Source organism: Neolamprologus brichardi, chromosome 14 (genome assembly GCF_056152115.1).
Source record: "Neolamprologus brichardi isolate AB-2024 chromosome 14, ASM5615211v1, whole genome shotgun sequence".
NCBI lineage: Eukaryota > Metazoa > Chordata > Actinopteri > Cichliformes > Cichlidae > Neolamprologus > Neolamprologus brichardi.
In genome coordinates, this window is record NC_142117.1 from 27,750,224 (window position 1) to 27,766,963 (window position 16,740).

Sequence of the window (16,740 nt, forward strand, 5' to 3'; positions counted from 1 at the left end):
GTGTATCACAGGAAGTCCTGCAGCAGTAAAAGGCATGGTTCAAGTTCAGTTGTGCCAGCCCCAACTAATTTATGAGCTTTACCACAAAGGAAAGTTCTGAGTTTAATCTTAAAACTAGAGAGGGTGTATGTCTCCTAAATCCAAGTTGGTAGCGGATCCCGTGTAGAGGGGCTTTCTAACTAAAGGCTCTGCGCCACATTCTACTTTTAAATACCCTAGGAACCACAAGAAAGCCTACAGTCTGAAAAAAGTGAAGTGCTCTGTTATAATTGGAATATAGTTGGTATTTAGGAGAAGATGATTATGGGACATCCAGGTCTTTATGTTTTTAAGACATGCCTGTAGTTTAACTAATTGGGTCTTCGGTCTTCATGAATAAATATAATGACCTATCATCTTCATATTAATGAAAATGTATGTGATCTTTTCTTTTTTGGCAATTCTTTCAGTGTGCGTGTATGTATGGTGCATATGGTATCTCTTATTTTTTTTGTGTAACCCTTTGTTTCATGTACAGCATGTTTGTCAACTTTGTTGTTTTTAAATGTGCTTTATGAATAAATTTGGACGGCATTTGGAAGGAAAGGGTGTATAATGTAAAACTAAGGGTCTTATCAGGGATTCTGCAGTTGATTGTTGCATTCTTCTCTTTTAGAAAGAAGTTTGTTGGTCACCATAGACGCAGTGGCCCAGAGACCTAGCTATTGCTGTGATATTGATGCTGAATATTAGAAGACGCCGCATTTTCTTCCACTTTATAGATCAGAATAAAATTTGTTATTGTTCAGTCCCACAAACGGCATGAATAGCGATAAGAGTTCTCTTGGCTCTTTTTTTTTTTTTTTTACAAATATAAAGAGATACAGGAGTTTCAGTTTATTCAGGTTTGGGTTGTCCAGTTCTCCAGTCTTGCTTCCTTGAAATAAAAAAGCAACCCCAGAATAAAACTAGTATCCTCATACTCAGACGTGAAAGGAGTCCTCCACACGTGCATCCTAATACTGCAATTTATTCTCTTTGATATAAATGAAAAGTCACTCTTCCACCTTCAGCTAGTTTAGAACATAGCAGAAAGCCTTTTTCAATGGTTTTAGTAGACTTTATCACATCACCATAATCATGGCATCTCTCCACGGGCTTCCTGTATATTTTAGAATTTAGATTTCAAATGTTACTAATCACTGTTAAATTAATGCTGGCCCTAGTTACATAGCAGAAACGTTGACCATATTGCTCAGTTCATACGCTTACAACCTAGGATGTGACCCTTCTGCCCTTTCAAAGTAGTGACTACATCTAAAGGTGGCTTTTGCCACTTGCAGACTCTGTAGCATCTTTTTAAAATTCACTTTTTAAAACACAAGACTAAAAAGATTTTATCTACTAAATTAAACTGCATATGGTAGCTTTTACTGCCTGGGTATTGTCTTTCAGTTGTCTTGCTTATTGTTAACGTTCCTTTGCTGTTACGATTTCATTGGCATTTATTATTCATTACTTCCTTTCCATTATTTTATTAATACCAGTTTTGAATCATGAAGAACACAATTGGTACTTATCAGTACAGATAAAAAGGGGCACTGCACCTAATTATTTTTATTTAAAACTAAATGGTCTAGGAAACAGCAAAGTGTGTTTGGCCAGAGGTGTAGCATGCCTACAATTTCCACCAGTAGAGAGCAGCATGGCAATAAATTTCTTTCCTATCAGATACACAATTAATTTAAACTTCTAATTTGACAATATTCCTGGGCACCGGGGTAGGTTGCCGTGTAAGTGTAATGTAATTTATTCATAAAGAAAGGAAACTGATTTCTTTCAGGCTGCAGATTCTTAAACGCACGGCAGTCATGCAGAGTGTGAGATCTGACTTAAGCCTTTTAGTTTCAGGCGTGGTGGGAAAAGGCCCTATAAGGCAACACAGAGCATGTGTAAGTGACCAGTGCCTTACAAATTCCAATATTTACCAAAGAATCCAGTATCAACTCTAATATTACAATGTGCTGGCACTTGTGATTTATAGGTTGCCCTTCCATAATGTAACCAGAATGTAAAACAGTAAGATTTTTTTAAAATAAATTATTCTTCCCTCACTTTTGACTGCTTAAACATAATAGCTTTCTTATTTTTTTATTATTATGACTTAAATGGTATAAACAAAATACTTCAACTCCTAAACAACATTCTGTTTTGCTATTGTTTAAGGATATGAAGACGTTTTCTACATCTGCAAGTTTCACTTTGATATTCACGTTCACATTATAAAGGGAAGTGAAAGTCGCAGATACTAAGTGACAGTAAAAGACAACACAAAATGATTAAACTGATCATCTTCAGGTTTAAATGGCCTAAAATTATTCAATTTCAACTCCAGCTTCTTCTGCTACGGTAAAATGTGAGTTTAATGTGTAAATGTTTTCCATAATTTATCCCCTATGCAATAAAAGATTGAGATACGTTGCTCCGCTTCACCACTGCTGTCATGTTTTCCTGCTGAAAGGAGGAAGCATGACTGAGAGGCGATCTAGCATTGTGTCTGCCCTCCCCTGCCATCTTAAGCAGTTTGAAAGTAACTGTCAGTCTATCGCAAACAGTTTAAGCAAGGCAGTGTTACCCTCAGGACTTAAAAGCAGAGAAGGATCCTTTGAGAATGGTAGGTGAAACTGATGCAATTTCTTGAAAGACCTAGCTTTTCAATTGAAGTTCACTGCATTCGATGAACCGTAATTCTACGTATTTGTCTGTGCGCATAAAGATATTTGTTCAACTTAACCATTGCGACCATCCCCCTTGCTCTATAAAACAGGAAACTACAATCTTGCATATTGCTGCAACACATTTCCTGCCCTCAAAATGTCAAAGAGTGTCATGGATGTTTAATATACCCATGCAAGGTGGATAGAGCCCTTTACAGATCTAGTAGATGTCCTTCACCCCGTTTTTTTGTTTCTATTTTTGGTCTGTAGACCAGCCCACTTAACTATTTATCACAGTATTATCTGGAGATATTGAACATTTAATAGAGTGACACAATTTAACTAATGTTTTCATGGCCTGTTTTTACAGTCAAGCTCTTTAGTTGTGTGTGAAGTGGATGAAAGTCTGAAAGATAAACTGAAAAAGTTTAGATTTCGAAAAGAGACCAGCAATGCTGCCATACTAAGTAAGTAATGTTTATCCGTTCCTTACACACGTAGTACTTCACATTTGTAAAACCATTATCAAAAATTTTCATCGCATATGAATATCTGCAGACCAACTAATATAAAATAAAATCAAAGCACAAAAGATTTCTCTTTGAAATTTCTTAGTGAAAATAGACATGGCGAAACAGCTCGTTATTCTTGAGGAGGAATATGACGTAAGTCAATGTTTTTCTTTCTCTCTTTATTTACTCTCTGTTAGTTTTGATTTAAAAAGTCACTCGCACTCCGTCTTGTCTTCTAGGACATCTCAATGGATGACTTAAGAAATGAACTTCCAGAGCGGCAGCCCAGATATCCTTACATCATATCATGAATAGCAAAATTATTAATTAAAAAAAAATAGTCTTTTTGCAAAATCAAGTGATCTTCTGGTGGCTGCTCCCCTTCTGGGTCACCGGAGTTGGTCATCTGCCTCCATCTCATTCTATCCTATTATCCTCTTTTGTCACACCAACCCTCTGCATGTCCTTTTTCACAACAGCCATGAATCTCCTCTGTGGTCCTCTTTTCCTCCTCCCTGATTCGTCCAGTCTCAGGGTTGCCGCTATAATTTTGTCTCAACCTGAGCTGTCCCTCTGATGTCTTCATCTCTAATCCTGTCAATCCAATTAAAGAATATTAACATATTCAACTTTGCCACCTCCAGCTTTGCCTCCTGTCTTTTTGCCAGTGTCACGGTCTCCAAACCACACATCATAGGAGGTCTCATTGCTATCTTGTAAACCTTTATCAGTCATAAATCATTCCCGATACTTTTTTCCACCCACTCTACCCTGGCTGCACTCTTCTTCACCTCTCTTGTGCACTGGATTGGTTGACCCCAGGTATTTAAACTCATCCACCTTTGCTGCCACTACGTTTCCAGCATCACCTTTACATGTCTCCTTCTTATTCACACATGTATTCTGTCTTGCTTTTACTGAGTTTCATTCCTCTTCTCTCCAATTCATACCTCCACCTCTTCAGACTCCTTTCTGCTTGCTCCAGTGCAGATTCTACTGATATGGTTATATAAACAGAAAAGTTCCTTGACAGAAACATACATTCATTGTCTACAGCTACAAATATGTCCATGATGATGGCAGAGTGTCTTACCCGCTGTGTTTCATATTCTCCAGTCCTGTGGGTAAGCAGTTACAGTAATCTAGACTCTTAAAGCATTGTAGCAACAATGGCAAAGTAAACTAATCTAAAATACACTTTTAAATGTTTTTATGGTGATGAAGGTTGAATTAGAATTCTAAAGATATGTTTGGGCGAGTATTAAAATTACCCCCCAAAAAAATGTCACTTTCATTTTAATAGGGTGCAAGCCAGAGCAGCAGATGATGTATGCAGGAAGCAAGAATCGACTGGTCCAAACTGCAGAGCTCACAAAGGTAATTATCACAAAATTATGAGTTTATAATATACAGTGGTATGTTGAGTAAATATACTAGTATTTAATGTAACAAGGTATAATATTTCTACTTTTTATTCAGAGAAATTGAAAATCTGTAAATTTGTAGATTTTAATTGAAAGTCTCAGATTTACTTTTCTCTGAAATCTACTCAGTTGTTTTTAGTTATGTAGTTGACATACATACATTTGTTTACTGCCAATTTATTTAGCAGGTTATTCATATTTTAATGTAATGTTTTCTTATAAACATGTCTTTTCTTACATGTTAACTCTCCTGTGTATGAGCTATTGCTCATTTTATAATTTCTTTGCTTTACTCTCTAAGGTGTTTGAAACAAGAAACCCCGATGACTTGACAGAAGAATGGCTGAAGAGCCACCTGTCATTTTTTCGCTGAATGTACATCTTCTGCATCTCCAAAAGTCCCTTTATGAGGCTGTCAGTTTAATGTCCATCTGGTGTGTATGGAATTGTTAATAAACATTTTAACCCAAACAGCTTTGTCAGTTCTGCATTTAAATCTGTCATTTTAGGGTTTTTTTTCTTTTCAGATGAACAAATACAATACTATAAGATCAGCTGTACTAATTACAGCACAGGTTAAATTCATGAAAATACTCAAGAGGTTCCCAAACCAGAAAGAGAAACAGAAAAAGAACAAACTCTGGTCAGAGGGTTTTTTTTTTGTTTTTTTACAAAATGTCGTCTACAATTTATTACCTGCTTTGAGAGCCCACATGCTTTACACTATTCCCACTCCAAAGGCATTTCAAGAGTGGAAAACATTTGAAAACATTTTAGAGTGGAAAACATTTTTTTTTTAACATGATCCTGTAATGACCATCTGACAAACAATATAGAGGAATGGCATACAAATAACTAGAGTTAAATCTACAAATAAAAACTGGATTGAACAGAGTTGTATCCAGGTGAAAGGTTATCAGCATTTCATAAACAATTTGTAATCAGCAAGAAATTTTAACCCCACATCAGGCCAATATTATACTCAATGATAGTGTAAGAGCGCCACTGTTTGGAGCTCAATATATAGATAAGACAGGTCACCGGCTCACTGGTCTTATTCACTGTCGCTGGCGTCACTGGAATCTGAGCCTCTGTCACTTCCACTCCCACTCTGAGCCCGAGTCTCTGAATGGTCGCTGCTGCGGTCGCTGCCTGCAGGAGAGGCGCTGCGACTCCGGCTGCCTCTTCTGTTCCCTCCTTCATCCTCACTGTCGCTGCCCTCCTCCCCGCTGCTCCTGGCTGAATTCTTTGGCTCATTGTCGTCGCTGTCGTCATCACTGCCAAAGATCTCTTCCTCATCTCGCATTTCTCTGGTCCTCTCCTCGCCGCTCTCGCTACCACTGCCGCTTGCCTTCCGCCTTCTCTTCCCTCTGTCTTCATCCTCGTCCTCATCTTCTCCCCTTTGTTCCTGTTCTTCATCGTCTCTCTCAGATTCACTGCCAGAGTTTTCTGCCTCGCTGCCACTGCCCTTCTTCTCATCACCTGGAGAAAATAGCAGTGCGTTGATTTAGCATAGTTACTGACAATCGCTCAAACTCATTTTACATCGAGGGCACATACAGACAAATGAAACTGCACTTTAAAGACATTTCACTACACATTTAATCCCCAAAATATTAATTAGATTTAGATAATAAAGCGCAATAAGTGCTCAGGTAGAGTAAAAAAAAAAAAAGCACTATATACGAACCGTTCCGTTTCCCCAGATATAAGCTAAAGAAGTGCAATTTCAACAGCACATGACAGTTTTCCTACATCATAAATGTATAAAATTACAGAAAATGCTCTGGTAGCTCACCGCCCAGACTGTCACGTATTTCTAAAACAAAGTTTATGCTGCTTAATCAGACAAAAAAAATCAAATCAAATCAAATCATCAGAGTCTTTCCCCATCCAATTCTGGGTAGAGGGTAGAAAAGTCAGTAAAAATCATATGTCAACAACTAACCAGAATCTTGCGTCTCTTTGTCCATGTCGATATCTTCTTCCTCATCTTCTGGCTCATGGTTCTCCAACTGAGCTTTACGTGCCTCCTGAAAAATCACAGTGAAGGCAGTCAGTTATAAATACACAGTAACAAAGGAATGACAAAAATCAAAGTATATGGCCATTCCTAGAAAGCATTTGTAATCTAGTGTAGTCTGTCGAGTGACATGGAAAACGCTGGAAGCAGGGTGCTAAATATATAATAATGCAAACCATCATTGACCCCGTTAGCTTTTTTTGGGGTTTTTTTTGCTTAAAGCAATAAAAGACACCTCCCATACCGGCACTTCTTTTGTATAGCAACTACTTTGTTTATCAAATGTGTTGCAGCGGAACTACTTCTATTAGATCAATCATACAGTTCTAAACTCCTAAATAGTTTTCTTTGTCTTTAAAGACATTGTATCAATCCCAATCTTCTTCCAAGAAAAACAAAACAAACAAAAAAAAAATAAAAATAAATTCAGTAACAACAACGTACGTTTCTAGCTTCATCAGTAAACTATAGGATGGAAAGCTAAACTCCTGATTGAAAGCTCTGAAAAACAATGAAATGCACTCACCTGAGCTTCAAGCTCCTTCTCATTCATGTCTCTGTGCTTACACACCAGCACAGCGTTTGTTGTAGACTGTGCTCCAGCCTTGGCTCTTCTCTTGCTCAAGCGCACCCTACAGGCCAGAATAACAGTTGTAAAAGGTCTTGGCCAGCCAGTTATTTGTCATGACGGTTTGTGCAACAACATCAATACCACCAATACCAAAACTTGTGCAACAAACCAACATGTACAATGTTGAAGTAGTTAAAAATATTTTCCAGCCAAGTGTCAACATATACAAATCATTTCTAAGGTGTCACCTTGTCTCCAGCTCATTGTAGTAAACACCGTCTCCATCTCTGAAGATAAAGAAGTAGTTCTCTTCATAGCCTTTGCTGGCTTTGTTCTTAACGTTCCAGTTGTATTCCCTTGCAATCTTGTAATCATAGCTGAAACATACCATACAAAATTCCATTATACTTGTGTACAGTACACTTTCACCAAACACACTCAAAAAAATAAATAAATAAAAATAAACAACACCGAATTAATGTTTATTTAATGCAGTAAATTCCATAGATACATGTTTGTGATGCATTATTTTACTTACAGATCCTCAGGCATGTAATCGATCCCCTCTTCAAAGTCTCTCTTGCGCTTTCGGAGCGTTTCCTCATTGGGCAGGAAGTAGGCCACAAACTGATTTCCTTCCTCATCCATCATACCTCTATATTTCACAAACAACAAGTGACATTTAACAAAAAAAACAACCAAACAAAACAAAACAAAACAAAAGCTGTTGAAGAGGAGAACAGAGAAAACACATCTGATCATACCTGATCATGGCCTGAGACATCATTTCCACAGCTGCTGGTCCAGACATGTCTTTAGGTGCAGGATCGGAGTCAAATATGACTTGAGCACATGGATTGATCCACATCTGGGGCAAAGAGAAAATGTATTTATTATTTTTAACTACCAGCGCAACAAAAGTGGATTTCTGTTGTTGTTGCATGCATGTTTCAGTCATTAAGGTTCCATAGGTTAATACAAATAAATTCAGTAAAGGAATTAGCTCACCTTAAAGTCAGGGAACACAGGTAGTACCTCCACAGGAGTAACTCTGGGTTTGCTGTAATGCTGTGTAATCTGGAGATAAAGAACAACTCCATTTTAGCTAGTTTGTAGCTTACCAACACAAACACATATCAAAATAAAAGAACTCAGTTGACAAACAGAACATAATTAATTTTTTTTTTTTTTTTTTTTTTTTTAAATTGCCAGAACAAGAATCGCATATCCAATACAAGGTTTAAATTGAACTCATTTCTTTTACATATTATATCATTTTGTTGGTGTAAGAAGAGAAGGATTTGAGCTAGGGCTGCTCAATTAATCAAATTTTAATCTAAATTATGATCTGGGCTTTCAACGATCATTAAAAATGACTGAGCCAATTATTAGCACCTCCCTCGTGCTTTACTCTCGCGTTGCTCTGTGTGGCAAACCAAGCGCACCTCTCTGCGTTTCAAACACGCGTCACAACAATTAAGAGGACCCGAGGGAAGCTCGGAAAGCTCGAAAAGGTAAGCAGAAGTTATTTGGAGAGGAGAGGATAATGGCTGCTGAAGAAAGAATGCCATTGGTTGAAAAGAGAGATAAAACGACTTCAGTGGTGTGGAAACATTATGGGTTCGCGGAGTCAGACGTGGATCAAGTAGACATAAGGTGTCAACTTTGCTACGGTGTCGTAGCTGCACCACAGAGCAACACTACAAATTTATTCAATCATTTGAAGACCGCTCACAAAGTGACATACGATCAAACAATGAAGGAGCATAGAGAAAAACTCTCGACAACACCTGCTTCATCCTCACAGACCTCCATTCACGCTACCCTGTACAACGTGAGTAAATATCCCACCAGCTCCCAGAGACACAAGGAGATAACAAACACGGTAAAGTTTTTCCTCGCCAAAGACCACTGCTCAGTGGTAATCAACACTTTTCAGTTATTTTTTATATTGCAAAATTTGCATTTTGTAAATCAGTATTTGCACACTATTTTATATTATTTTTTGACAATCTTTAAAGCCAATATTCAATACATTGTTAAATAAATATTGTCAAATAATCGAGAACTCAATTTCAGTGAAAATAATTGTGATTATTTTTGCCATAATCGAGCAGCATATTAATATGCTCACTCACAGATTTCTGTGCATCCTCAAACGTCTTCTCAATAGCAGAAATCTGACTGTCTCGGTCCTTGTAGATCTCTTCTTCTGTAAACTGCTGTTTGACAGACACTCCAATCCTAAACGCAAAAACAAAAACGTCGCGATTACATGAACACCTAGAACATTCATCTGTACATGTGTAAAATGTAAAGGTGGAGTTCACTGATCCAACTTACTTGACTTCCACTTTCTCATTGGAAACACCGTATCGGTTAAACTCTGTGGAAATGTATTCCGTTTTCCTCATCCATGGGACAACTTTGGCATGCTGCTGCGACCTTATAGGGAAGGGGAAAATTGCTCAAAATAAAAATATTGCTGAATGCATAACACAAAGCAGCCCATTTAGTAGTCATACCTCTTTGAACTGGATGGAGCCTGGATGTCCTCCTCCAACAGTTTTTCATCAGCGGGATCCAACAGAACTGAAAATGTGAAAGATTAACTTAGTCTGTGCAGACATTTAAATAATTCACAATGTAAATTAAGAACAGGATCAACCTTGACAGAGACTTACTGTTGGGATCTATGCGGTATGTGTCTGGGTTGATAAGATCGATGGTGACCCCGAGGTCTGGTTCAGTCAGGAGTTCATGCTTGTGCTGCTTCTCAAGAGAAGTGGCTTTATACTGTACAAACCTGCCAATAAAGAACACCACAGGTTATATATGGGTGTGTGTGTTTAAACATGTTTACTTGATGGGAAGTGAATACTTGCATTCACTCCATTCAGTGGAGTGAAAAATGAATACCTGTGCTGATCAAATGGATAAGTGATGAATTTAGGATCAAAGGGTATGTCAGGCAAGGTGTTGCAGTATTTCACTCTGCAGACAACTCCAGACCTGTCAAGAGCACCAAAGTAAAGAATACACCAATGGTAAGCCAGCAATCTTCACATACAGAAGCAGTTTCTGTACCTGGCAGAAACTAAGTACATACAAATATGTTTTTAATCTACTGACCTCTCTGGGACGGTTCTGTGAGAGGATGGCCTACTGGAAGAAAAAACAGCCATTGGTTAGTAGTAAAGAGTGCACAATGCACAAGCCCTTTACAACACAATTTAATTTTATATTAAGAATCCAAATGTCTTCAACTTGGAAAACAAAGAACCTCTCCTTTTAGGCAAAATAGGGCATTCCTTATGGTGTCTATACATACTTTTCACTGTGGTCTGAAATGTACAGCTTAAACCAATTACAAGCTAACTGTCATTTTATGTGTTTTATTTTATTTTGCAATATTACAAACGAAGGACCAAAAATTCAAAACAAATATTGGCAATGGCAACACTGGAAGGGTTATTTGTGCGTTAACATGTTTAAAAGGAACAAAAGCTACCCTACACATATCGCAAACTTAAAACCACTATCTTTTAGTACTTAATAACTAATCTTTCAGGCGCCTTTTTTTCCGCCACATTGTTGTTAGCATTCTTGTAGCCAACATAAAGTCAGTTTTTGATTTGGCTGAACTTTACATTAGTGCTGCCAAAAAAAATAATAATAAATTGTTGACTGGCACAAACTACTGACAGTAAGCTTATGGAAATCCCTACGCTGATTTCTGTAAGCTTCTCGTAAATTAGCCGAACGTTGAGCTTGATTGTTTGTTTGTTTGCTAACACTTCCGACTAATGCTACACACATCACAAAAGCACCCTGGGACCCGCTGACCGCTTGTTTCTGCATTACACTTAACTCCGTGTCGTAAACTGACACAAAACGTGCAGAAACCACTCAGGTAAGCGAACTTGTAAAGGCACTGTTGAACGTACCTGTGGCCGTCTTCTCGTTGAGATTGTGTCTGAATCGTTGGAGCCATGTTTATGAAAAAACGCTTAAAATTAAAAACAAAACCGTTTGTTTGCACAAATAACCAGCACAAATACGTCCGATGTCAACAAAAAACATTAACTCCTATCGAGTTCATGGCCTGAGTGCGTTTTCATCTTTTATTAGCAGGATGGAATGATGACCCGGTAGTGTATCCACATCTCCGGTTCTTAAGTGGACTTTCTTTATTGTGAGCGCCTCCTAGTGTTCTGGAATTTGAAGTACTTGAATAACCCGTTGTCCTTTTTTCAAATGTTTTTTTTTTTCACAAGAAAAGGGGACATGGGCGATTTTTGAAACCCAGTATTTGGTATGACCATCTTTATTCTTCAACACAACCTAAACTCTGTTAGGCAAGCTTTCCTATAAGTAGTTTTCAGAAATCGGCTTCAGGTTTCTAAGGACATTCAAAGCTCTTTGAATGCTGACTGGCTTTTTTTCTGTTCATTGTTGAAATGATCCAGCACTGCTTGAATAGCATTAAGGTGTATGCTCTAGGGAAGCCAGTCCATGAATAATAATAATTTTTTTTTAAATCTATGTATGCTTTTACTGCAATGTGTTTGGGATCACTGACATGAAAAATGAAGCCTCTGCTGAATGGTATTGCATGGTGGATCAAAATCTGATACTGTAATGATGTCGATAAGTCACACTACTGACTTAGACTCCATGTTTTACAGCTGATGTAGACATTGACTGTTGTGCCTTTTCTGACTTCCTCCATACATATTAGTGATGATTTGGATAAATTACTATATAAGACTTGTTGCCACTGATGTTTCATCCAGTTCTCCTGGAATTCGGCATACCCCAGCCTTTTCTCCCAGTTTACCTTGCTTAATAGATTCAAACAGGTGTAACAGAGACCCCTCCTATGACACCATTTCTGATGAGGTTGAAGTGAGCATCGATGGTAGATGGATCAACTGCAGCTCCTGTATCAGGTCTTTGCTGGATTCCAACTTCTTAAGCACATGGCTTTCACACACACTGCTCATCTGCTGTAGGTCTCCTACTTCTTGTCCTCGCCTTGACCCGATATAAGCTTTCATTTAATAGATCTTTCGGAATCACCTTGTTGGTGCAAAAACAGAACAAAAAACCCAACACTAGTTTCTTCCAAACTTATCTTTGGCATTTTTCATATATTTGACTAAAGAAATACATTTTCCAATAAAATGGAAATACCCTAAAAAAAAAAAAAAGCTCTTCAGAAAGCTTGTAGAACTATTGTTTAAGACCAGTTTAAAAGTGACAACATTTGGCTCACTGGGAGAAAAATGTATTGAAACGAAGAAAACCCAAATATGCTGTTTGTTTCAGGGGAAACCATTTAATCAACAGACACCTAAATATAACACAAAAATGGCTGGCAGACAAATAATCTCACAGGCTAGCTGAGACTAATATGTTTGAAAAGTGGACTTTTCCTTTTATGTACTGGATATATCTATATATTTAAAAAAAAGAAAAAAAAGAAGTTGCTTTATACACTTGCTACCATTCCCCGATACATTCCTTGATCCCCTTTTACAAATGAATACGTTTCCCTTGCCATCTTCTGACCTGGTATAAGATTTATTTTATAAGAGTGGTAATACAGTTGATCAAAATCAGATAAAGGCTGAAATTTGTAATACTAGATACCTCCTTCAAGCTCTAATAATGCTTTATCTACTGTAGGTGAAACGCTTAGTGTTAAGTGTATAAAAATATTTGATCAAATTATTAATTACCTATTCTACACTCATCACATGTGTTCCATCAAATACAACATTCAAAAGTAGCTCATTGTTAAAAGCTGTAGCATCAAACATACAAACATCTGATAATTGATTAGAACAAATAATAAAAAGAAAGATAATATAAAAAAACAAAACAAAAAAAAAAAAAACTGGTAACAGATTTACAGTCAGCTTTGTGAAACCATGAATATAGCTGTAAAAAGCAACAAATGTAGTTGCATAGAATCACATGTTTAAAACACCATCCCAACATTAAAAAAAAAAAAAAAAAAAAAAAATTTAAAATGAAATGGTAGACCAAAAAAAAAAAAAAAAAAAAAGAGCATAGTCTTTTCTGAATCAACAGTTCCTTTACATTCATTCTGTTTCACCAAAATTTGAGAGTAAAAATCATAAATGTTGCACACACCCCTCTGCATCTCAGCCTGGCCCTTCACTCATGCTGTACCTCTCTACCATCTATTATTGAAAGTGGACTGTGCACAAGGGTGCGCCAGGCAGGACGAGAAAAAAAAAGAGAGAGAAAAAAAAAAAAAAAAAGAGGCTCCTGCCTTTTATCAAATTCTTCAGTCACATTACTTCAACAGCTCTCCATTCAGAGTCTTTAGTGGACTTCTTGTTTTCTTTTCTTTTGTTTTCTCCATCTCAGGTTTGCGTCTCTGCCTGGGCATCAGCGCTGTGGAAAGGGACAACAGATCAGATTTGCATACAGGTATAAACAAACAGCTCATATTTTTAAAAAAACAAACAAAAACCCACAACACACTGAATCAAGACATAATTCATACCGGCTTAACATGTAGATCATCTGTCCAGGATCATCTGCAAACATCCTGCAATGACAGGCAAATGGCTTTAAAATATTTTTTGCATCTACTAGTTCAAAACAGGGCTTGAGGGTTAAGATCAAATAACAGCCATAGTTTAAATGGTGACATCTTAACTTTCAATCCTCGTAAGTCTACAGTCTCTCTTTTTTCCACAAACTTTGTCCAAGTTAGTTCAAAGACATTTCAGTGAGCAAGACATCATGAGTCATGTGAAGTCAAACTTGTTTATAATTATGGGTGTCTGACTTAGTAACAACACACCGACACATACTTAACTGCCCTTGAAAAACTCAAATTCAAATTTGAAAGAGCATTCAGTTTGCTCAGCACAACTGTGCCATCTTGCACACATCTAACTGTTCCCAGATAGGTCTGTTATCGGTGTGTGTGAAATCAAAACATATGCAGCAGAAGAAACTGTAGCTGGGTTTTATTTGCATAGAAAAACTGAGGAATTTCTGAACAAGTGTTTGTTCCAAAGCAATGCATCCAACGTAGTCCTGATAGGTTAGTTGCTCTTGACACAAAGCTCTTAATGTCAGAGACACAATTTTTTAAATAAATTAATAGCAGCAGTTGTCTATGGATCCTAGCTAATAAGGAGACAAGAGGATGGCGCAGCCTTAAACCAATTCAATGGGAAAAGCAGTAGAATAAATCAGGTACTTAGATGAAGAATGACTACATTTAATTCAGATATTGTGAGAACATGTAGATACAACTTAATCACTCAAGAAATAAAAATATTTAAAAGAGACACCATAGAACAATCTCTTACCCATCCCCCCAGTGGTAAAATGCACGGTCTTGGAAGAACATGGACAGGAACAACCACAGGCTTATCAACTCCAGCCAGAAGATAACAAACAGGAGCCATAGCGATGTGAGCAGGATTTCACACAACATCCTGGAGCTCTGTGAGGACGACACACATGCATCATAAATAAGTGATGTCTTCAGTTTTATGAAGGTAGTGGGCACCATGTTGTTGCTAAATAACAATCAAATTATGTCTGTAGCACATACAACATGCAGTCCAAAAGTCTTGAGCCTCTCCTCAAGGTATTCGATTTTGTACTCAGGCTTTTTGGTAACTTTTTAAAGTTGTCTTGAGCAATAGTTCCTCAGCCTTTCCGTGTTTTCGTTTGGACAGTGGCTGCTTTTTCACCAGTTTTTAAATTCGGTCATTGTACCTGACCATTTTCATAGGAATGTTTCTCTGTTTGTTAACCACTTAAGGCTGACCAAGAAATAATTCAAGCACCCAAGTTAAAGGATTAATTAGGGATTTATCAACACACAAGTGACACCTTGGCAAAGAAGTGATTTTAAACTGTATCTTTAGGCACTTTGTTATTAGTAGCATGCAACTAAATACACAATTTGCTTCCATTTCTGTAGTTGATTTTATGGAAAATGCCAAACAATACAGTTTGAAGGTCTTTCAACTTTTTCTTCTGGAAACTGGTTGCTTTTCAACTAGTTTCTGTGAATGTATGGGTGGGGGGGTGGGGGGGGGAACGGACGGACACAAAACAAAAACACAGAGTCATGATTGGCCTTTCTAGAGCTCAGGCCTCAACATTACTGAAGCAGGGGCACCTCCACAATTTTGTCATAAGGGTGGCCAAATGTGGGCCACTAAAATATTTGGGGTGGCACACCAAAAACAGATAAGGTTGAGGAACATACAAAGTGAGACAATACAAGTGACACACACACACACACACACACACACACACACACGTAAACAATTTATATGCAGGAATAAAGGACAATTTATTTTTTTCAACTCATTCTAGGGCGTCTTCCTACCTCGTGCTCACCTTTATTATTTTATTTATTTCATTACCAGCATAGGACAGTCTTGCCAGGGGGAAGAGGGAGGCCACTGGGGGCCCGGCAAATTTTGGGGTTTAGCCAAATATTGACCTTCAGGTTGATTAATATTGTATAGCCTGTGTGTTTTGCCCTATACATTTAATTTCCGTGCATGTTTCACGTTTAATTAATTGGTTGTGGAAAAGAATGTTTGAGAGTCATTGACAACAAGAACAGAAACTCATTAACTGATGTTAAATATCTGGTGCCGCTAATCTTTCATCTTTTAGAAAACGTACATTTAAAAAAAAATCATTAATTATGAACAAAGAAATGAAAGCTAGTTTTGCCAAACTCATCGACATTGACCGCACAAGACCTGCGCAGAGTCATATGTTATTTAATGTCCACGATTATCGATCAGCGTGACACACACACACACACAGAGTAGCTAGCTAGCGTGGCATCTAATGTCAAGCTATAAACAGTCCCGCTAGCCATCTACCTAGACACTTTCGAGCGTTGAGAGTGCATGGGTGCTTGAGCTAACCATTGTATTTGACTTTTACCTTAACGATAACGTTAGAATAATGAGCTGTTTGCGCGAGTTTCGGTGCAGAAATCGAGTTATGTTAGCTACAAGAGAGGAGAAAACTAGAGCCACTGGCTTTTAGCTAACGTTTCATTTGCCATACACACCCATACCGTTAACAAGAAAGTGGTATCTAAATAGGGGAATTTGTGTTTTAGGCCTCTTACCTTACTCAAGGAAAAGACTCTTGAGACAGCATTCCTTCTTTTCTAGGCTAGGGAAACATTTACCATACTTTTGTTTACAATGCTCGTCACATTACGCGTCAAGCGCAGTTCCGCTTTCAGAACCAATTACAACATCGGTTCATTTATATTGCGAAGCCGTGGTCCGCGGACGCTGATAGGTCCTGTCAGGCCTCCAAATTAAACTACTTACCGTATTTTTCTCACAATACATATTCTATTCTGGATAATGTAATTCAATTATAAAATTATCAATAGCTTCTATATGTAGAGACAATGTTTTGTTAATTTGGGGGGAAAACGACATATTCTGCTGTACTGTAATTTTCGGTT

At 37.6% G+C, this 16,740-nt stretch overlaps 2 protein-coding genes and 1 long non-coding RNA gene across 4 annotated transcripts; 1 reads left to right on the top strand and 2 right to left on the bottom strand.

Annotated features, from left to right (window-relative positions):
• Positions 1 to 2,561: 2,561 nt before the first annotated feature.
• On the top strand, positions 2,562 to 5,103 carry gmfg (glia maturation factor, gamma). The gene is made up of 7 exons (XM_006801564.3): positions 2,562 to 2,653; positions 3,067 to 3,163; positions 3,312 to 3,361; positions 3,448 to 3,497; positions 4,250 to 4,332; positions 4,512 to 4,585; positions 4,934 to 5,103. Exons 1-7 carry the CDS (start codon positions 2,651 to 2,653, stop codon positions 5,003 to 5,005), a joined length of 429 nt encoding a protein of 142 aa, XP_006801627.1. The 5' UTR covers positions 2,562 to 2,650; the 3' UTR covers positions 5,006 to 5,103.
• A 168-nt stretch (positions 5,104 to 5,271) lies between these two features.
• Positions 5,272 to 11,399, bottom strand: paf1 (PAF1 homolog, Paf1/RNA polymerase II complex component). Of its 2 annotated transcripts, none has more exons than XM_006801563.2 (14): positions 11,174 to 11,399; positions 10,359 to 10,388; positions 10,146 to 10,238; positions 9,911 to 10,032; positions 9,752 to 9,818; positions 9,570 to 9,671; positions 9,365 to 9,470; positions 8,235 to 8,303; positions 7,991 to 8,094; positions 7,765 to 7,881; positions 7,475 to 7,603; positions 7,182 to 7,287; positions 6,581 to 6,665; positions 5,272 to 6,114 (listed from the first exon to the last, which is right to left on the bottom strand). In XM_006801563.2, the coding sequence occupies exons 1-14, from the start codon at positions 11,218 to 11,220 to the stop codon at positions 5,687 to 5,689; spliced, it is 1,605 nt and encodes a 534-aa protein (XP_006801626.2). In that variant the 5' UTR covers positions 11,221 to 11,399; the 3' UTR covers positions 5,272 to 5,686. The 2 variants fall into 2 exon arrangements, with proteins under 2 accessions (XP_006801626.2, XP_006801624.2); XM_006801561.2 differs by having other exon boundaries at positions 10,359 to 10,391.
• A 1,148-nt stretch (positions 11,400 to 12,547) lies between these two features.
• On the bottom strand, positions 12,548 to 16,497 carry LOC102790491 (uncharacterized). The gene is made up of 4 exons (XR_015720037.1): positions 16,390 to 16,497; positions 14,588 to 14,724; positions 13,768 to 13,812; positions 12,548 to 13,655 (listed from the first exon to the last, which is right to left on the bottom strand). It is a non-coding gene; the product is annotated as an uncharacterized LOC102790491 (long non-coding RNA).
• Positions 16,498 to 16,740: the final 243 nt, after the last annotated feature.